At 36.3% G+C, this 23438-nt stretch overlaps 1 protein-coding gene across 3 annotated transcripts; it reads right to left on the bottom strand.

The window, feature by feature from the left end:
- Positions 1–8892: 8892 nt before the first annotated feature.
- On the bottom strand, positions 8893–23234 carry LOC143031075 (uncharacterized). 3 transcript variants are annotated; one of them, XM_076194475.1, is made up of 2 exons: positions 22464–23234; positions 8893–10903 (listed from the first exon to the last, which is right to left on the bottom strand). In XM_076194475.1, exon 2 carries the CDS (start codon positions 10866–10868, stop codon positions 9999–10001), a length of 870 nt encoding a protein of 289 aa, XP_076050590.1. In that variant the 5' UTR covers positions 10869–10903; positions 22464–23234; the 3' UTR covers positions 8893–9998. The 3 variants fall into 3 exon arrangements, with proteins under 3 accessions (XP_076050590.1, XP_076050589.1, XP_076050591.1); XM_076194474.1 differs by having other exon boundaries at positions 22489–23234; XM_076194476.1 differs by having other exon boundaries at positions 22510–23234.
- Positions 23235–23438: the final 204 nt, after the last annotated feature.

The raw sequence follows: 23438 nt of genomic DNA, 5'->3' as shown, positions 1-23438 counted from the left end.
AAAAAACACAAATAAAAACGACATCATCCACTATTACTCTGCTCACCACCCAAGAATAAAAAGCGGGGTAGTAATAGGTTTCTTTTTGAGAGCATACCGGGTGTGCAGTGAGGAATTTCTCCAAGGAGAAATTGAATACATTTTTGACATATTTAGGAACTGTGTTACCCACAAGGACTCTTACATAGACTAAAAGAAAAAGCTTTGAAAATAACAAAAAGAACCAGAGACAGCCAAACATGTGAGAACAAAGGGGACAGTCGGGTTTTTTTTTGTCCGTCCCCAATTCCAAACACGCAGATGAAATCGGACAGTTGCTCACCAAGGCAGGGTTAATTAAGAGTTGCATAATATGGCACAGGGACCAAAATATATAAAAACATCATTAAAAACAAAAGCAAAAAAGAGTACCATATGGGTGCTGAGGACAGCCTGATTTATAGAATTCCTTGTAAAAGCTGTCCCGTCAGTCATTTTGGGGAAACTGGCAGAGGAATAAAACAACGACGACATGAACACGAGAATGACGTAAAAGCCCATCGGACATCAAATTCTCTAGTGGTTCATAGAGACAATTTTGGCCCCACCGTCCTGACTGTGAAAATACAGAGGTACTCCACAAAGGGCTAAGAAAGCAAAGAAAAATAATCGAAGCAGCATACATCGCTTCAAAGCCTTGCAATAATTATAGAGAAGGATTTATCAAATTATCAAAGTTGACTAGCGACTTTGTTCGAGGTGAAGCGGAACGAAGGAAGGACGGAGATAGGGGAGGAACGGGGTAAGGAAAGTGAAGTATATTATAAGCTGTAAATATTTTCTTAGTGTAAACCCTGTGGAAGTCCTTTAAGGACGAAACGTTAGTAATAAAACTCCTACTTTTTTGGCGAGAAGTGAAGTCTCTTCCCCCCCACCCCCACAACGCCTGAGCCGGTTGTCGTCCAAATAATTCTTCCAGCTGTCACAAGCCAGTTTCGCCCTCTTTCTAATGAGACAAACAGCAAAGGAAAACAGACACCAAAAAGTGAATACGAATAGTCAAACTCAATTTGATATCTTGCCACTGTTACTCTGCTCTCTTATGTACTCCTCTTAACAGCTGAATCATAGCGGGTTGCCCACCACCAACAAAGCTAGAAAATATCGAGACGCGGACGAAAAAATAAAAACAATTGTTCATGAATACGACGATGGCGAAAGAAACACTTTAGAATATCTCAGAGGAATAGCTCATAACTATCAAATGAACTAAAGTTTTTATTTTTTATTTCTTTATTTTTACCTTTCATAAAATAGAATTATTGTGCAATACCCGTTTTTTTAATCTATTTTATAGAATAAGAACATAAGAAAGAGACTGATAGGCAGTTCCATGTCCATTACCACCTGTCATCCCTATTCATAACGTTGTCTAACCGTTTCTTAAAACAACTGATATTTTCAGCGCTCGCTACATGGTTACTAAGTCTGTTCCATTTGGGATCCACCCATTTAGTCTTCTGGACAATTAGTCCTCCACTAATTAGTCCTCTGACAATCAGTCCTCCTTTGAAAAATAAATGTGGACATTTAGTCTTCCCTGTACCTTGTCTTCTTCAAGTTAAAATAGGACAATCAGCTTAAAACTCCAGTTTTTGTTATTTCACTATGAATTGGTGATTTGATATAACCATATATAGATGATAAATAATATAAGAATAGGAGGATTAGAGGGTCTAGGGTACCTTGTATTACACGTCTGGTATGACGCATACCAGGTTGATTGATGTGCTGCTGAAACGAGGTATATGTGTGATAGTGAATCTATATATGAGGTTCAACATTTTACAAGTCTATACTGATAGCTCCTACTCACTGGGTTTGCTCACAGTCTTTAAACTGCTTTGATTTAGACTCGTACCCTACTCAACTCACTTTTGATGTAGACTCATCTCCTACTCTTCTCTCTTTATAGTTGGTTAAATTAACCTGTGCTCTGCTTTAATTCCCTTTGATCTATATAAGGTGAGAATAACACCTTTCTCCTAATCTCCTACTCCTCTCTCTACGGTAGAGTTGGTCTAACTCTACTCTGCCATAACTCTCCATTTGCTCTATATAAGGTGAGAATAGCACATTTGTCTAATCCTAATCCACACATTCAACTGAATTACCATATTGGCAATAACACCTTTTTACTTAACACATGCAGCACATTCTCCTTGTTATGATATATTATCATTATCAGGCAATTTTTTTTTTTGTGCAACAATAACACCATTTATCTTAGTCCACACATGAAAGTTGCACAATTTTAATTTAGATAATTTGTTTCATATATAGTGCATTTTCAATGTATTTTCACACAGTAAGTGCAAAAAATATTGTTACTTGGAAGTAATATGTAAGTAATTTTTGAAAATTTCTTTTAATAATGTATTTTCTTTCAATAATAAATCAACAATAATTTCAATTTAGATAACTTGTTTCATAAATTTCCTTTCCTTTGCACTTACTGTGTGAAAATGCATTTTCATTTCATTTTCACACAGTAAGTGCAAAAGATATTCTTACTTGGAATGTTGTATAAGTCATTTTTTTAACTCTTTTAATAATATATTTTCTTACAATAATGAATAAATAATAATGGCAACATTAGGAGGACTGGCCGAAACGTCCCACCCTGCAGAGTTCTGGCTGAAACCTCAGTGGCCGAAACGTCCGTCCCCCATTATTCAAATAGCTCCATCTGCTTTACCTAATATCAAATGTGTAAGGAAAGGAGATTAACATTGTATTATATATATGTATAAAGATATAATAGCTCCATTAAGTCAAAGCAATTCAAATTGAAAATTAAATAAAGTACGTTCAAATTACATATAATAGAACTATCCATGCTGTTTCATCCGTAGTTGAAAGTAACTGATTACAATGTTGGAGAGTGGTGGCTCGCGAGATGTATTCCTGTTTGGATGTGCTGACATGCCGGTAAATTTATGAATATGCAAGTTATGATGGACGAGGTGTTGTGTTGAGACGTTGGATAGTGCGTTGCATTGTTGCATATAAACAAGGACTAACAATTGCATATAATCCTTGACTGATTAACTGATTAAATAGTTGATAAATAAATACATAAAATTGGCAGTCATTGAACATAACAAAATTACTTCCGTGGAATTGGTAGTCTCGTACCCGTCGGCTATAAACAATTATGACCCTTCTTTCTTTTCACTAATCTGTGTTGCATTAGTGACATTTTTTCTTTTTCTTTTTCCTTAATGATCATGTTTGACAGCGGAAGGTTTTAGAAAACAATTATTACACTCGAATAATTTACACAATATCTATATCTAAAAGTGACTGACGAATGAAACCCACCGGTGAGTCCTCACAACGAGAGATCCAGTCAAACACAATGTCCATTGAGGGAGATAATCACAGTGTAGGGAATATGTAATTTTCACACTAGATTCAGCAACCCCATTATAAGTCGATAGACTTGCAGAAAAAAAGCTGTATAACAAGCTTCATGTTTTCTATTTTAGTGACTTGGCAATGAGAAAGAATGACTAAATAGGAAGCAGATTACAAACGCAGGAACGTGCGTTGCATTTGAGACATTTTCTTCTTTTTTCCTTAATAATGTTTGACAGCGGAAGGTGTGGCTGTGGTTGAAACACCATCAATACTCTCTCATAACTTTAGCAAAATTCCCACTTGCAAAGTGACTGATGAGAGTAACCCACTGGCGAGTCTTCACCACAACGAGACATACATATTAAGAATTGGACTTCATAATTTATGGTCGCGAGAGACGTATTTATGTGGGGGTTTGGTCATTTGGCGGTGGGAGTGAATGAATTAATGAGATGCAAGTTATGATGGACGAGGTGTTGTGTTGAGACGTTGGATCGTCCGTTGCATTCGGGAGATTTCTTTTTCTTCTTAATAACGTTTGATAGTGAAAGGTGTGCTGTGGTTGGTAGCTATTGTAAAGAGGCTACCAAGCAATGTAGAACATAGGAGATGCAAACAGCCACAGACATATTAGTCCTTACGGGGCTGCTAGTCTTTGAATATATATATATATATATATATATATATATATATATATATATATATATATATATATATATATATATATATATATGTGTGTGTGTGTGTGTGTGTGTGTGTGTGTGTAAAGTTCACGAGTAGTTCCACCCATTACTTCCAATCTTCATATCTCCACATTCTTATGCGATCAATTCTAAATGGAACCCTTTCGCTTAACCCCATTGTATTATCTACTTCGTGATCAATTTTTTCCCATGTCCTCGTTACATTTTTTAATGCTTTAAACACTTTTCTAGATTATCATTTGTATACTATTTTGACCTCGTTGTGAGATAAGAGGGTATTTCTTTTTCTAGATTTGATGTATTGTAATGTGATATCATATTTTTTTTTAAAGGATAAAAAGGAGAGAACATACAGCGTGTGTGTACTGTATTAACCTAACCTAACCACATCTTCAACTAAATCATACGCGCATTTGGGTCATCTAGAATTATGGATGTAATTTCTCTAGCATTTTGGTGCTGTGTGCTTGTTTCAACACCTGCTCACGTCACAATTCTCAGCAGTTGTCCCATTAAAGTGAATATGACTATGCACAGCTGATTAACAGAAGCCAAGTCATCACTGAATGAATACTCACTGGTACTGATCATTATGACGTCATTACATGAGGTTGTAGTGTATTCGGATTAAAACAATGTTTAGATTAATGGCGATACACGCCTTTTGCTTTTGTTTTGTTGATATTTTCGCGCGCACCTGAAGCACCATGATGTAAACATAGACAGTATATAATATATGGTGTTATAGGAAGCATGTGTTTAGTTTACCCTTACTAAGAACGGATTACAAAGGATTACAAAGGCGGAGCAATACGACAGGAGACCTTTTGATCCATATCTAGGTCGGATGCAAAAAAGAAAAGAAAAAATCATATTAATAATAAATATTTTTTTTTAATAATGTAAATAACAAATAAAATACAAATAAATGCATAGGTATAGTAAAAATAATAAACAGGTAAATAGTAAATGATAATAAATTGACATATAACTAATAATGAATTAAAATCAGACAGACAAATTATAACAAAACAAAAACAAATGATATAACATAAATCATAATCATTACAGCATCTTACTTAGGTATTTATCTAAATGATTCTTAAAGCTTCGAACTGAACTACATTGCACTACCTGTGCAGGAAGTTTATTCCATTCATTAACTACACGGTTGGCAAAGTTGTTTCTACCTACTTCCAAATTGAATCTATTTCCGAACAGTTTGAGACTGTTTGAGTTTCTTGTCTGATTCTCATTCAATGCGAAAATTTTGTCACTTTTGATGTTGTAAATTCCCTTTAAAATCTTAAAGACCTGTATCAAGTCACCTCTGAGTCTACGCTTTTTTTTTTTAGGAAAAACAGATTCATGTGCTTAAGTCGATTTTCGTATGATTTATTTTTGATATTTGGAATCAGTTTTGTGGCTCGCCGTTGTACTTTTTCCAGTCTGTCAATGTCTTTAATGAGATTCGGTGACCATACGGAAACAGCATATTCCAAATGTGGACGAACTAACGATTTATATAGCTTGTTAATGAGTGATGGACTTTTGAAATCAAAAGATCGCGCAATCAATCCCAGAATCTTATTTGCTTTCTCAGAGGCTGAAATACACTGCTTGGATGATTTGAGGTCGTTACTGATAATTACGCCGAGATCTTTTTCACTATCCACTTTTGTTAACGAATTTCCAAATAACTTGTAATCGTACTTAGTTATTTTTACCTATGTGCATTACCTTGCATTTATTTGTGTTAAATTTCATTAGCCACTTTTCAGACCATTGCTGTAATTTATCTAAATCTTCTTGAATATCTAATTGGTTTGAGTGATCATTTGCCACTCCGCACAGTTTTGTATCATCCGCAAATTTGGAAACAGTAGATTTTAGTCCTTGGTCTATATCATTTATATATACTATGAATAGAAGTGGCCCAAGAACGGAACCCTGAGGAACTCCACTTGCAACAATTTTCCATCCAGAAGTTTTTCCATTTAAAACAACTCTCTGTTTTCGACCTTTCAACCAATTACTAGTCCAGCCTAATAGGCTACCACTTATTCCATGTAAAGCTAATATAGTAAGTAGTCTTTCGTGTGGGACGATACTTACAAAGGAACTGATTGGCACGCATGGAAAACCACCTAAGACATGACAGAGGTCATCGACTCCTATGACGTCATTGACATTTGACTTCATTGCCTCTAATGACATCATCTTGAAGATCGTGTGTATCGAGCCTGTTCAGGTTTTACTCAGGAGTGACTGAAATGCTGAACGAGGGAGGGAGGGAGGGAGGGAGGGCTGGATGGATTGCATGTTCTTAGATCAACACTAGGCCCACTTTGCAGCACTTTATAAGCTGTAGCCCAGCGGTTCCCAACCCCAGGGTCGCGACCCAAACTAGGGTCGCGAGGGTGTTTTTGAGGGTCGCCAGAGGGTCTTACAAAAATATGTTAAGAGGAAAAACATATTTTTTGTGTGTAAACGGATATGAAATAAAGTTTCCTTTCTTTTTTAACCTTTTTTTTTTATTCAAGTTTCAAATATAAACTGAACTATAAAAACGAAAGTTTATAAACATTATGCAAGTACGTAGACATATAACATGAAATGGTTGAATTTATTATTATAATTAGGGTCGCGACTCCAGGCTAAGAGTGGATTTAGGGTCGCAGCCAAAAAAGGTTGGGAAACACTGCTGTAGCCTATAGCATTAAGGTCATCTGTATGATTGGATAAAATGTTTCCTGTAGAAATGATAGAGGATTAGATGCCATTGTGAAAGACGACAGCAACTAGCAGAGTCCAACAGTGGTCCTCACTGGCACCTACCTTGTTCTTGAGCTATAAAAAATATATATATGATGGAAGGTACGGCAAACTACATTTACCTTTCCTTAGATACTAGTAGAATAATGAGGGGGATAAAAGACGAGGGAAATTACGAATTATCAGGAAAAAGATCTAGACAATTTATCTGCATGGAACTGTGCTGAAAATAAAGATAATTAAAAACAATTGAAGCTTTAGAATAGGTTGAAACTGAAAAAGACCATCAATGAATTACTCTGTGAGGAATGAGACAACTACAAAAGCATTATAAGATCCACTAAGGGCGATGGTTACCACTCAACACACACATCTATAATGAACTTCGACTGCAACTCTCAGATGATCTGTCGATATGCCATCTTCCCTTAGGTTTTTTCTTTCTCATTTCACACTATTTAGACATAAAGCTACCTTTTCCTTCGGTACACTACTAATGTCAACAGATGAATTTACTCAGCCATAGTTTTGAAAAATAACAATCTAGATAAAAAAAAAAAAAACTCTTTTAATCATTCTATCTCTCCACTTACTAATCTCTCCACCATTTCTATATTCCAAAGAAGTTGTTTGCTGCCTCTGAAGCTAGTCTGTGCTTGGCCCCTTTAGTACTTTTACTCCTCTGATTAGCTAATTCCTCCACATGATCCATATTTCTCTTTCTTTTCTCTGATCTAACTTTTGTTGATGATATTGTTCAGTTCTCCATTCAGCCCCTCTTGCATATCAAAAATATCCATAATTCATTTTATTATTTTTCTTTATTTCCATACAGCTGTAATTAGTCTGATAGTGCTAAAAGACCTGAAGGAACCCAAGTAGGCCAGCATTCACACAGTTTGAGCTTTCAGGCACTAAAACATGATTTCTTTTCACAATCTTAAAAAAAAATTGTCTTTTATTGAATAGATACTAATATAATTTTGCAAGTTTGAACAGTGCTATATTGCTGTACTACAGTCTGGTAATGCTGGACACACCAAAGAAAACCCTATGATTATTTTTGTGTACTGTGAAAAAGTATATATAAAAAATGAATATGAAATAGTACTAATGATTAGTAAGATATAAAGTGATATGTGGAAACATAATGCAGTTATAATGTAATAAACATTTTAATGGAAAGGAGACACAATTGATAAAGTATTACTTAAACCATAAAACAAGAAAGATATACTCAATGAAGTCACAGGTTACCATCAGTACATTTGGATTTCACACAAGTTGAAAATAATTTAATATTTTTCTACATTTTTTCATTATATAAAACATATTACATTCATGATACAAGTGATTTACTTACAGTATTTTGTAACTTTAAAAAATACCATGTGGGTTTAATGCAGCCTCATTGTACTAAACAAACCAAAGGAGAAACTTTAATTGCCATATGAATAAACAAATTCTATACAAGTTGTCAGGAGTTAATCGTATTCTTTATATCTTTACAATAGCCCAAATGATATTTTTTCATTATATACTGTCAGTTGTATAACAAATACTATTTGATTTTGTTTTATAAATACTATATCATTGGAATACAGCCTGTTAGTTCTAAACAAATACAAACAGTACTCAGATCATAAAGGTGGTGGTGGCCCAAGTGATATTGTGACATGAGTGTGTGGCATTTAGGGTGCTGGCACAGAATTTTGTTTCTCTCATTTACTTGTGTTCCCTCACAATACCACATACTCTATTACTAGAACAGTCAGTTTACACAACACTTCTCTCATCTGCTCCCTCAATTAATAATCACACTGCACCAAATCTAGGTCAATCCTAATATAAAAAGTGAACTAATAAAACTATAAATAGCACAATTTAAAAACACTTATGACACAGGATGCCAACATGAATGGCCAAAGAAAACTATATACATATATGAACTCACCTTGACTAACTAGACATAATGTTAGACAGTTATTTCATATTGATCACTTGGATAGAAGTGCTGGTAAGCCACTGACCACAATACTAACAATTATCTTCAGGATACTCTTACATGAGAATGATGAAGAGAAAAAGTCACACTGAGAAGGCTTCCCTACCAAGTATGGTTTTAATGCAGGAATATTGTCACCTGTGAAAGCTCCCTATCTTACACTGACAAGAAAATGTCTTTAAAGTATGGGTCATAACATGGTTCCTGAGATGAATCTTTCATGAGAAAGCAGCAGCAGCACAGTACTATAATGAAGTCACACTAGTAAGGCTTCTCTCCTGTATGATTAAATGAAAGACCTCTAGATAGATCAGATGTGGTAATGTTTTCAAAGCATGGGATCCGGCAAATTCACCAACAACAATTCACTAAAAGCAATTCACCGGCAACAATTCATCGACAACAATTCACTAACATGCTCATTTCATTGATATACACAATGCATCGAAAAATAAGAATAAAAACATTCTAATTCGAAATATATAACTAAGTCATATTTTCATCGTTGATTTAGCATACTTTTATTTTTGATAATGAAATATTTGATAATGAATCGTCACATGGATTTGGAGAAAATGGTTTTCTGAAAAATCTGCATCAATGACCACATTGAAAAAGTTTCTTTCCTGTGTTGATCATCACATGTCTTTTAAGGCTACCCTTTCGTGAAAAAGCTGCACTGCAGTTACCACACTCAAAAGGCTTCTCTCCTGCGTGGTTCATCACATGAACTTTAAGATAACAGTTTTGTATGAAAGCTGCATCACACTGACAACACTTGAAAGGCTTCTCTACTGTGTGGGTCATCATGTGAGCTTTAAGATTTCTGTTTTGTTCAAGAGCTGCATTACATAGGCCACACTGGAAAGGCTTCTCTCCTGTGTGGGTCATCACATGACTTTTCAGAGCACAATTTTTTGAGAAGGCTGCATCACATATGCCACATTGAAAAGGGTTCTTCCCTGTGTGAGTCACCATATGTTTTTTGAGAGTACCATTCTGTGAGAAACCTACATCACACAGGACACACTGGAAAGTCTTCTATCTTTGTGGGTCATCATATGGCTTTTGAGATTACTCTTTTGTAAGAAAGCTGCATCACATAGTTCACACTAGAAAGGCTTCTCTCCTGTGTGGGTCGTCATATGGCGTTTGAGAGAACTCTTTCGGGAGAAAGCTGCAACACATAGGTCACACTGGAAAGGCTTCTCTCCTGTGTGGGTCATCACATGGCTTTTGAGATGATTCTTTTGTGAGAAAGCTGCATCACATAGGCTGCACTGGAAAGGCTTCTCTCCAGTGTGGGTCATCACATGCTTTTTGAGATCTCCCTTTTTTCTGAAAGCTGCATCACACAGGTCACACTGGAAAGGCTTCTCTCCTGTGTGGGTCATCACATGGATTTTGAGAGCACCCTTTTGAGGGAAAGCTGCATCACATAGCTCACACTGGAAAGGCTTCTCTCCTGTGTGGGTCACCACATGGCTTTTGAGATGACCCATTTGTGTGAAAGCTGCATCACATAGGCCGCACTGGAAAGGCTTCTCTCCAGTGTGGGTCATCACATGCGTTTTGAGATCTTTCTTATCTCTGAAAGCTGCATCACACAGGTCACACTGTAAAGGCTTTTCTCCTGTGTGGATCATCACATGGCTTTTGAGAGTACTCTTGTGTGAGAAAGCTGCATCACATAGGCTGCACTGGAAAGGCTTCTCTCCAGTGTGGGTCATCATATGCCTTTTGAGATCTCTCTTATATCTGAAAGCTGCATCACACAGGTCACAATGTATAGGCTTCTCTACTCTGTGGGTCATCACATGCTTTTTTAGATTACCCTTTTGGGAGAAAGCTCTATTACATAGTTCACACTGGAAAGGCTTCTCTCCAGTGTGGGTCATCTCATACCTTTTGAGTTTTCCCTTTTGTGAGAAAGCTGCATCACATGGGTCACACTGGATAGGATTCTCTATTGTGTCAGCCATCACGTGCACTTAGAACCTGCTCTTTTGTGAGAAGCCTGCAATACAAAAATCATACTGCAAAACCTTTTTCCTGGATTGGTTCTTCAAGTGAGAAACTTGCACCACAAATGTCATGCTGAAAAGGTTCTTCATCTGTTTTGGACATCATATCTAATGTAATATTAGTCTTGTGTTGAGGTCTTTACATTACTTATGGCATAACCTATCTACTCAGAGCTTCATGGGTATTCATGTCCTCCAGGAAAGACTGCAAGACCAGATTAAGTAAAAGGCCTCTAGATCAGATGTGGTAACGTTTTCAAAATATGGGATCTGGCGAATTCACTGAAAACAATTCACCGGCAACAATTCATCGACAACAATTCAACGACACACTCATTTCATCGATATACACAATGCATCGAGAAATAGAAATAGAAATATTCTAATTTGAAATATGTAACTAAGTCATATCTTTATCCTTGATTTAGCATATTTTTATCTTTAATTACTTTCATAGCCTTTATTTAGGATACAGTACTACAAAAACAAGGTACAGTTTCTTTTCGTAGTATTTATCAAGAATAGTTAAAATTCTTTAATGACAGAACTATTGAAAATGACAAATTAGTATAAACTAAACTTAAAACTATAAATTGGATTACTTAAAATCAGAAAGCTTGGTTATAGGTTATTGCCCACAAATAATAAATGACACTGCTATATGAAGGATATCTTTCTACAATGTTTTTTTTCTGTTCAGAAGAGTCATGATATTTCTTTCTTTGTGGTTGAGATGAAGTACCAGCCAAGTATTAATCAACTTTGACTTCATTATAGTTTTGTTCTTTTTTCAGGCATTCATAAAACTTCCAAATATTAGGGTGGTGTCCAGCAACCTTGTCTATGCTATCCTTCAAGTGAATTATTTGTTTTTGGTTAAGTACCTGTGAAACAGTTGTATATGATGATGTGGTGCATGAGGTGGAATGGGTGGGGGGATGGGAGGTGAGGTAGTATGTGTGAGCAAAATTTGACGCAGCCTGAAGGGATTTCTCCCCGTCTTCTCCTTTTATGCATGGGGGACAGAGAGGGGAGGTTGACGATTTAATGAAGCGGCCTTGCTGTGGATGTGCCGTGCCTTGCGACACTGCCTCTGACCCAGGGCAGTGGACAAGGTGCAGGGATGACCCGTCATCCAGGAGGTGCTAAGATACGAGGGAGGGTGGAAGGGAGTGGAGTGTATTTAGGGATGGAATGGGTGGGAATGATTTTATGCCTTTTTCTTTTTGGCTACCTCCCTTGTAAGGGTGAAAAAGCCTTGGTATATTATGTATGTATGTAAAACAGTTTTCAGAAACATCACCAATTATAATGAAAACACAGAAAATAAGAACCACTGATGTAGGGTTCATATACTGCTGTCAGGTTATCCAGGACTGACTGAACCGTCCGCAACTGTCTGAACTGTCCGTGGGAGGTTCTGCTCACGTCTGCATCCTCTGAAGATTTGGTTCTGGTCCAATTGTTTTGATTTTCTGTCATCAACATCAACAAGAGGACAGGAGACGTAAAATGGACCAGAACCAAATCTTCATACGCAATCAAGGAATGGAGACCCAGAGGATGTAGGCGTGAGTGGAACCTCCCACGTACAGTTCAGACAGTTGTGGACGATTCAGTCAGTTCCGGATAACCTGACAACAATAGACCCTACATCAGTGGTTCTCATTTTCTACGTTTTCATTATAATTGGTGATATTATCATTGTTGATATTTATTTATATTTTCATTTATTTAGTTATTTTTATTTTCTATGTCATCATTATTTCTATCATTACAATTGGTGTCAATATTTTTCTTGTTAATTCTTATATATATTTTGATCATTATTTTCATTTTCATGGATATTTATATTATTGAGATTGCCAGCATGATTATTTATTGCTGGTATTATTATTATCCATGTTTTTACCATTATTGTGTTTTTAAAAAAGGACATTTGAGACACAGGTTGCTGGACACCACCCTAATATTTGGAAGTTTTTCGACTGCCTGAAAAAAGAACAAAACTATAATGAAGTCAAAGTCGATCAATACTTGGCTGGTATTTCATCTCAACCACAATAAAAAAAAATATTGTGACTCTTCTGAATGGATAAAAAACATTGTAGAGAAATATAATTCACATAACAACGTCATTGGTTATTTGCGGTCAAAACCCCATAACCTAGCTTTCTGATTTTAAGTAAACCAATTTATAGTTTTAAGTTTAGTTTATACTAATTTGCCATTCTCAATAGTTCTGTCATTTAATGATTTGAACTATTCCTAATAAATACTATGAAAAGAAACTCTATCCAATATAAAGGCTATGAAGGTAATTATTTCATTATCAAAGATAAAAAATATGATAAATCAAGGATGAAAATATGACTTAATTATATATTTCAAATTAGAATATCTTTATCCTTCTTTTTTTTATGAATTGTGTATATCGATGAATTGTGTCGATGAATTGTTGTCAACGAATTGTTGCTGGTGAATTGTTGTTAGGGAATTTATTTAGACCCTCAAAATATGACTAGGATTCAAATTCTGTTCTAATGAAAAAAATTCCTTCGATTTAATCCTATCTACAATGGCTCATAAGAACTTAGTTTTCTGAATTCCCTAATTATTTCTCACATATAGTATGGGATACCAAGGTAATAAATGATTCTCTGTCAATTTCAATTACATACACTCAAAGAAAATACCAAATGTATCTACTTATGTTTAATAACATGCTTACAAGCCTATAATGTCTGCTACCAATCAACTTAGACACTCAAATGAAGGTTTTAAATAGAAAGCTCCTTTTAATTGTGGCATAGTACAAAAGGTTTATAGAGATCTTGGGCATAGTTCAGAGATTGAGTGACATCCCCTCAGGGCTTCACCTCCTAATGGAGGTGGTGAGGGGGTCAACAATTTTGAAAATGGTCAACTATACTCTCCACCTTACAAGTTCCCATTATTGGTGCCTCAAGACACAAAACCATCCCACAAACAAAATCCTGAAAAACTACTCATGGTATCAATTCAACAACAAATCTTACAGTAATTCAACATTTCCTCCTCTTTTGTCATGGTTTGAGGTTGTGTTGTACAATTCTGGAAGATCAGTCAAGCACAAGCACATAAGTTCGAATGAGGCTCTCATTCATTCATTAGGTAGATACTTTCTAAATTATTCTGTAGTACATACATACATATACCAAGGCTTTTTACCCCTTACAAGGGAGGTAGCCAAAAAGGAAAAGGCATAAAATCATTTCCACCTATTCCATCCCCAAAATACACTCCACTCTCCTCCACCCTCCCTCCTTTCTTAGCACCTCCTGGATGACGGGTCATCCCTGCACCCTGTCCACTGCCCTGGGTCAGAGGTAGTGTCGCAAAGCACAGCACATCCACAGCAAGGCCGCTTCATCAAATTGGCGACACCCCCCCCCCTCTCCAACCCCCCATGCAGAAAAGAAGAAGGGGAGCAATGCCTTTGGGCAGCATCAAATTTTGCTCACACATACTGCCTCACCCCCCAACCCCCCACCCAATCCACCTCATGCATCACAGCATCACCCATATACAACCATTTTCCATTCACCTCTGTCTTCCGTCCTCTCCTGTCCTTCCTCAACATACATTCCCCTCTTCCCAAAAGCCCCCTTCACCCCATCCATCCATCCAATTTTTGCTATCTCCTTAAATATTTCTTATGTGCCCATTAAGTTTTTCTATGATTTCCTCATTATCTTTCTCACCATGGTCTCATCTATGACGAAGATGGAAATTGGGACAGAGTGATGGGGTTAGGGATTCTCCACTCTAAATTTTTCTTCTAATAAATAGCAAGGCAGAGAAGGGTCTGGCACAATGACTCCAACCAAATCACGAGTAACTTGGTCATAAACTATAGGTGGATGTGGTACAGAGTGTAACAGTGGAGATTGATTGTATGCTTATAAAATGATGAGCTAAGTTGAAAGGAAGTAGTGAGTTTCATTTTGGGAGTGGGGTGGGTAGGGTATCAGTAGTGATAAGGTAGTGAGGGAGAGGAGTGGCACTGCTGATAAGTGATGAGATAGATAAACTGAAAAGAAGAATTAAACACCTATTCAAATCCAGCTTATAATCTGTACAACTGGCTTTCGTGTTAATCATCATGTACTAATTTTTTCTTATACATGTATGTATGTGTGTGTGTGTGTGTGTGTGTGTGTGTGTGTGTGTGTGTGTTTGTGTATTATCAGGTACTAATAATTTCTTATACATATATTTACCTAGTTGTATTATACGGGAAGGGAGCTATGCTCGTGGTGACCTGTGTTTGTATCTTTCAGCATCAAGTTTTTACTTAAAACCTTAAATAGTGTTTGCACACACTGTTTCTTTGCCTAATTTGTTCCAGGTATCTATCACTCTGTGTGGGAAGCTTTTTTTTCAGATCTCTTCTGTAATTATCTTTTTTGAGTTTCTTTTCGTGTCCTCTTGTTTTTCCATTGCCCCATTTCAATAAATCATTCTCATCTAAGATTTCCATTCCTTTCATAATTCTATAGATATTTAGTAGGTCTCCTCTTTCCCTTCTTTGTTCCAGAGTTGGTAATTCTAATTTGGACAGTCTTTGTTCATATGTCATTTTGGAAAGAGTTGGTGCCAGTTTTGATGTTGCTCTTTGTATTCTTTCTAATTTTTTATATTCTTTTTGGTACTGGGTGTCCATAGCGTTGCTGCATACTTGAGATTTGGTCTTATTAGTGTAGTTAATTTTTTTTTTATCATTTCCTCATCCAAAAACACAAATGCCACTTATATTGACTTCAATAAATTGTAGGTTAATGGGTTGCAATCCTCCTCCGTTCTTACTTTCTTTAGTATTTTTGTGTTGTCTGCAAAGAAATAACATGAGGATGACGGCATTTTGGAAGTGAGTATTAATGGAAAGAGGCTGGAGGATGTGCATAGCTTTATATACTTGGGGTCACATGTGGCAAGAAAGGGAGGAGTGATGGTTGAGGTAGACTGTAGATTGAGAGAAACAAGTATTTGCTTTGGGAGATTAAAAAAATCTAATGAGAAATAAAACATTTGGGAGATTGTATGAAGGGGTGATTGTGCCAACAGCACTGTATGGGGCAGAAACATTGAGAGGAAGAGTTTCAATATATTTGAGAAGAAATGTCAGAGAAGTATGATATGGGTTACAAGGTTGGACAGAGTAAGAAATGAGGAGGTATGGAGGATATTGGGGGTGAGAAAGGAGTTGGGAGATAGAGTTGAAAGATTATTGAGATAGTTTGGACACATGGAAAGAATGAGTGAAGAAAAATTGGTAAAAGAAGTGTGGAAGGCAGAGATGGATGGAGTTTACATGAGAGGGCAACTGAGGATGAGATGGAAGGTTGGAACAAAAGGGGTGTTGACCAGGAGGGGATATTTGTTGAGGAATGGAGAAGCAGATGGTAAAGGTGAGTGGAGAATGGATGTGTGCAGATGCTGCTGCAAGGCATGGAAGAGAGTTGGGGGAGGTTAGGGAGTGGTTTTGGGTGAATGTTGTTTTGACATTGCTCCCTGTCTTCAATGTTTCTGTATGAGAGGAGAGATGGGGGGATCAATGATTGAATAAAGGGGCCTTCCTGTGGATGTGTTGTGTCTTGCTGTGTTGCTTCTGGCCCAAGGCAATAGGTGAGAAGCAGGGATGGCCCATCATCCAGGAGAAGCCAACATAAGAGGGAGGAAAGGAAGGATGTTGAATGGAAGTGAAATGGGTGGGAGTGGAATTATGACTTTTGACTTTGGCTACCTCTCTTATGAGGGAGGAAAAGCCCTTGGTATATGTATGTATATTCTTATTATCTTCAAATGTGTTTTATGAAATACCACAATCTTTTATTTTCCAACTTTGAATATTATATTTCCATATGGTAATACTGAGCAATTCAAAGACCCAAAATTATGTTGTATGTATTGCAAAATATATCTGTAAAATGTAGAATCCAAAACAGTATGTACTTATGGTGAGCTAAACGGTCTCGGATGGCTATTATATCCCCCCAAAATGTTAGGTTTGGTGAAGTTATATTTGTGCTATATTTTGATTATGGTTTCAATTTCAGAACAGGTCGATAATAACAAACCATTATTCAACTTCATTCAACCTGTATTCACTATTGTGTAATATAAGTTGTAACTGAAGTAGATTGCATTTGAAAGCGATACTAATGATTGCATTGTATTTCAGTCAATATCCACCATTTTTATTTTTGGGGACAATATCCAATGAAAAGGATACTACAGGGATAGTATATGAGACATTGTACCAATACATTTGTTTCCACTTAGACATCCAGCAATTCTATTTTTCAGGGCAATATGGCATTAAAGAGACAGCATTACAGAGATGGTAAAGGGGAGATTTTAGGTGGGAAGGCAACATAAAGGACAGATAGAGGCTGAAAGCAATTTGCATTCTTGAATAGTCTCTGACCATGAAAGAATGCTGATTGTTCAAGGTGGTTTCTTTGTAGTTGGGTAAACTACCAACATGTGGTACTGAAGGGTACTGATCCGAGTAAATCATGTTGGCATGTGACCCATTTCCAGAGATTTTACTGTTTGAGGATGATGTACCTGGAGCCAAGACCTCTTCAACATATTGACATTAACATTCAATTGAAGCATAGGTTGGAGTGTCGAAGACTAAAAAATGGAAACAAGACCAAAAGAAGATGGAAATTTTTCCTCTCTGTCATGGCCACTTCTGCTAGCCCCATTGATTGGATGAAAGCCACACCCAATATTTTATGGATAATGAAGCAGCATCCCTACTTATAGAATGTTAAGTGCACAGCGACATAAGTATTTATCTAGTTGTATTTTCCTAATTATATTGTACAGGAAGGGGAGCTATGCTCGTAGTGACCCGTCTTTGTATTTCGCAAGATCTAATTTGTTCTTAAATTCTTGTATGGTGTTTGCACACACTATTGATATGAGGAAAGAGTTATTCTGAACCATGACATTAAAAATGAGAGGTTAGGTGCGGCAGCCCCCAGCCCATCCTGTCAAAAATACGCTTTATAAAATTCATACTGATGTTACTATCAATTTGTGATATTTATGGAGTTCAACACACTCAGAATGATAGGAGCTATATAATGATATAGATAAGAATTGAATCTGTGAGACTGGCAAACAATGGTAATATCCAGTTGTGCACAACTACGCGATATAGTAATAGAAAACTAATTATTAATTTTGTAAATCATATCAACATATTATGCAGTTTTCTTGGTGGAAATGAAAAAAAAAAGAAGCTAAAACAGATTTCATAAGTAACGAAATCACACCGGACGAATGGTATGCCATGTTTTTTTGATAGATGCCGACGTCAAAGAAATGAAAGGATGATAAATTTATCTATTCTAACCTAACCTGTATTTAGTAAATCGGTACCTGTAATCTAAAGGTCATCATGATGATTGTCATCGTGACAGATGTTGGCGGCCTGTTCAATCACTCTTTCTGAATGTGAGATATAAAGGTTTCTCATAGCTTGAAGGAATGCATGGATTTCCACTCCATAGCATTCCTTCATGAATATATACCTCATGAGGTACTGGTGGAAGTACCGAGGAGTAAACACTTGACAAACAACAAGATGGCATCCCGATCTTATGCTGGTGACTTCATTTGTTTATAGCAAGGTATTTCTTTTTTCATTTCCACCAAGAAAATTGCATAGTACTTTCATGTAACATAATTTACAAAATTGATATTTAATTTTCTAATGCTATATTGTGTAGTTGTGCACAACTGGATTAAAACCCAAACTTTATGTTCAAAAATTTTAATAGAGATAGGCCAGTATGAAAAAATGTAGGCCCTGCAGACAAAAAAATTTCATTCTTTCCATGTTCCCAGCACTACCAACACGTTTACAAGAATTCATAAATTAGGTACAGTTGTACTTGTCTCTATTACCACCCCCACCAAACACTAAAAATTTCAAATTAATACTGATGATACTGCTAATTAGTGGTATCTTTATGGGATGCAAAGTACTCATGATAGGAGCTATCCAATGATATAGATAGAAACTGCATTTGAAACTGGCATTCTTTCAGTGTGAACAGCTCAACTCTCAACACCCTCACTTGCTGCATGAAGTTTTGCATGAAGCAGTGTGGACCTGGCTTAAGCCTCTGAGGCTCTGTAGTTGACAATGAATGAATAAACCATATTTGAATTTGAATTGGACAACATTGTACTGTTTCAGTGCTTGGTGGACTAACCTGCTCTGGGCTTGAGAGGGCAGGATTGGATGTGGGTGGTCATCAGTAGGCCCAGATTCACCTACGAAGTGTTTGCTGCATATGTATGTGTCTTTTTTCATAAGTTCAGTGATAAAATCCTCCCTTCAACATACTCAAACCCATAACTGATATTTTTAATGTTCAAATGTGGTTTGGGAAAATGAATTCAAATAAAACCCTTAATATGTGGTCTATCCTCATAATGTGAGTCACTATGACATAATCCATAGCTTCAGAGTTTAGCAGATGGCATTTTGAAAAGTTAAATCAAGTCAGATCCTGTCAGAATAGCCAATAAATGTGGATAGTTTTCACATAAAAATGAATAATGTAGCAAGGTGTATACATTTATTTGTACACAACATATTCTTCCACACAATAATATGTGACATCTTAACAAAGATTGCTTCAATTTTAAGAACCTGTGTCTTTTTCAAATTTAATAATTTATGCTTGCTATTCCTAATGCATATCAATTCAAGATAAGCCAACTGAAGTGCCTTTTCTTAAAATTATTAAAAGATAGGTGCTTATTCTTGAGTTGTTCATATCTCAGGTGCTGATTATTTTTTATCATCATTATTCACAACTTGTTTATAACCTATTATAAATTAAACTAACCTAACCTCATCTAACTCATTTGAAAGCTTATATGACCATATAGCTGGACAATATAAATAAATTATCCTTTAAATCTTTAGTCATAAATTGAAATTTTCCTTAACACCTTAAAATATATTTCTATACTTTAAAGGCTACCTTGTGTATCATTAACAGAGCATAGGTGCTTTATTCTGTGTTTCAACCAGGTGCCAAATCTTAAATTGAAAACCCTGGTGCTTATTCTATTGAATGAATTTAGGTGCCTCAACTTAAAATGACCCCCAAAAGCATACATTTTCATATTTTCTTGTCAGAGAAGGCAACATACAAAGCTCCCCATTCCACCACTTATAAGAATAAAAATCCCCTTGAGATTGTGGGGGAGGGCACTGGTTTGAGAAAGAAAAGGGATTAGAATGTTCAGAGTGATGCATCTTCATTTTCTCAATTAACTGTTTTTACATAATAATGGGGATCTTCTCTTGAACATATTTGTTGCATAAGGATTAATTTTATGTTGCACAAGTTGCAAGAAAAATTTGGGTTTTCTGTATTTCTTTAAAAGTGCACACCTATATGATAGATCATTAGAAATTAAATATTGATTTTGTAAATTATAATACATCAATGTAATATATATTTTTCTTGGTGGAAATCAATAACAGAAAGCATTGCTAAAATCTATGCACAAACAACTGAAGTCGCATCAACTCCTTTAGATACCATCTTTGTTTTTATAGATTCAGAGGCCAAAGATGACAATGACAACCTTAATGACCTCTTGAATTACAAATACCGCATTATCAAATGGAGGTTAGGTTAGGTAGGTAGTAACCGGTTAGCTTAGCATAGACAAATTTGTACTTTAATTTCCTCAACCTCCACAACTACCACAACAATGATGGTGTCTCAAGCAAAGTGGCCATGTTTGTGTTTATCTATCAGTAACTTTTTCTGTTATTGATTTCTGCCGACAATAATGTATATTACATTAATGTACTACTATTTACAAAATTATTACTTAATTTTCTATTTCTATATTGCATAGGTGTGCACTTCTTAAAATCTACCATGTTTCCAGACAGGAGTTTGGATTTGTGCCCATAAGGTACATAGAAATTGTACTGAATTCAGGTCAACTCAGCTAGGTACACGTGAGTCTGCAGGGGGTGCACCATTGTGGAGGAAATTTCTGCTGCCATTTAGTGACCCGTTTGAATTGGTTCTCATCAGTTTGAACTCTGGCAGTGTTCAATTCATATGTGGATGATCCAAAATGTCTTCCTGTTCTGGAAGTTTTGATTCAGTTTTTAAAAAATTGAAGGATTTTCACCAATTTGAATATAAATTTGGATAGTTGCAGTAGTAATTTAGTGTACAGAGTGCACATCTAAAGGTAAGGCACCTATATATTCACTTTTTTAATGTGATATTTGTGTGTGTGTGTGTGTGTTTTTTTATTCCTGGAAATGAGCAACTTCAAGATTGTTGTTAGTGATGTGGGTGCATTTGCTGCTGAATAATACATTTTGGATCATCAGGTTTTGCTGCTAGAATACTTTTTTGATAGTTTCTTATCTTTTCTTATTCCACTGACTCTGACCCATGAATTCAAAATTTCATTAAAATTGGACCAGCAGTTGTGTGTACTTCTTTGCCAAAATCTTTACAAATTACCACCCTTTATTTTCACTTCTTGTTTTAAGTCAGTCACGCTAAAAATTCAGAATTGGAGAAAAATTAAAAATTTTGTATCTCCCTTATTTTTCAAGCTATTTCAAAAATTAAAAAAAGCATTTTGTTGGTAAAGAAAATGTCTTTTATATGCAACAAGAATTAAAGGGCTAAACCAAACTTGGAATTTTAGTGCTGGAGCTACCTTGGCTGCATAATGTCGCAAGTGGGAGAAGGGCAAGGTGGGCCAGTCACTGTACCAGAATGGAGCCAACAAGATGACCAAAAATGGTGATGGAGGGAAGTATAAGGGGTAGATGCCCCCTGGGAAGACCTAGGTACTGGTGGAGCGATGGAGTGGCAAATGATGTGGCCCAAATTAGCCCTGACCTACAAAATTGGAAGGAAACAGCAAAGGACAGACTGGTCTGGAGAGGCATAGTGAAAGTGGTGAGGGGACTGCAGTCCTGATAGCCACTGGAGTATAACGAGAGAGAGAGAGAGTAAAGCTACCTCATCCCATCGTCAACTTGGCCCACCTACTCGACCAAGTCGGCCCATCATGGTTAGGTTACGTAAGTTAGGTTGGGTTAGAATATACAATTTTATCATACTTTAATTTCTTCGACCTTCGCATCTATTGAAACAAGAAATGGCGTTTCAAGCAGTCGATGCGCCGAGTTGGCGATGGATCAAGCTGCCCCGCAAGCTATCAGACAACCCAAGTTTCATATTAGAACTTAATGAATGCTTAATTGTAAAGATTTATAGTGCAGCAAATTCTCAGGCAAAGACGATACTACATGACGACAATGACGTAGCGAGAAAACTACACTAATTTCGCTTCGGAATAGTTGTGTAAGCACCAAAACAATGTATACTGTGCCAAAACTTACTTTAAATGGCAAAAATAAAAAAAGTATTCACGCATATACAAATATTAAACTGAAATCATTACGAGATAGAATTCAGCATTTACAAGTACAACTTTCAGGCTTTCTCACCAAAATATCCGTGCCACATACCCTAGCTGATTATTCCCAACTTTATCTACTGTGTTTACAAATTTCAGCTTGCGACAAACAAATAAGCAACAAGAAGCGGAACTTAGAAAGATCATCAATAGAATTCGGACAAAAACTAGAAGAACATAAGAATGAAGGAGATTGCAAGAGACAATAAGGCCTACGCTAGGTAGTTCCATGTCCATTACCACTTGTCATCCCTATCCATAATTGTGTCCAACCGTTTCTTAAAATAACCAATAAATTCAGCGCTCACTACATGGTAACCAAGTCTATTCCATTCGTTGACCACCTTATTGCTAAACAATATTTTGCCTATTTCCTTCTTAAATCTAAACTTTTCCAATTTAAATACATTACTGCGAGTCCACCTTTACCTCAAACCACTCACTCTTTCTATTTCTGATTCTGACACAAGCTCTACCACTCTCATAAAAACTATTGACTGCTCTTAACAACTTTCCTCCTATCCCATATATCTGCAATATCTCCCACAGTACCTTCCTGCCTACCCTGTCATAAGTCTTTTCCAAATCCATAAAGGCCCAAAAACCATCCTTACCTATTCCCAAAGCTTTCTCACATGTCTGTCTTAGCACAAAAATCTTATCCACTCAACCCTTACCTGTCCTAAACCCACATTGTTACTCACCAATTACTCCCTCTGTTTCTCTCCTAATCCTCTTAATCAAAACTCTCCCATAAGCGTTCCGGACTACACCTGCGAAGGTTTTAGATTTCTTTATTTTTTGTTATTTCATGCATGAAAATATAACTTAGAAGAAGTTAGAAGTCTATAATGCACGTTTCTAGTATTTTATAGTTTTGATTTTATCCGAATAGCATGATCTTAAAAGTGTCCGGTGGCAAACAAACTTTTCAATGTCGTAGTTACATTTTCCACCGCTAGGGCAACTGATGACGTCAGT

Source organism: Oratosquilla oratoria, chromosome 12, assembly GCF_046742065.1.
Source record: "Oratosquilla oratoria isolate Oo_2021 chromosome 12, ASM4674206v1, whole genome shotgun sequence".
NCBI lineage: Eukaryota > Metazoa > Arthropoda > Malacostraca > Stomatopoda > Squillidae > Oratosquilla > Oratosquilla oratoria.
The sequence above is the reverse complement of the archived record's forward strand: the minus strand, read 5'-3'. Positions and strand labels throughout refer to the sequence as shown.

What these genes read in the sequence shown, in the direction of transcription:
- LOC143031075 (XM_076194475.1), bottom strand. Translation starts at nt 10,868, where the DNA reads ATGGCTGACACAATAGAGAATCCTATCCAGTGTGACCCATGTGATGCA.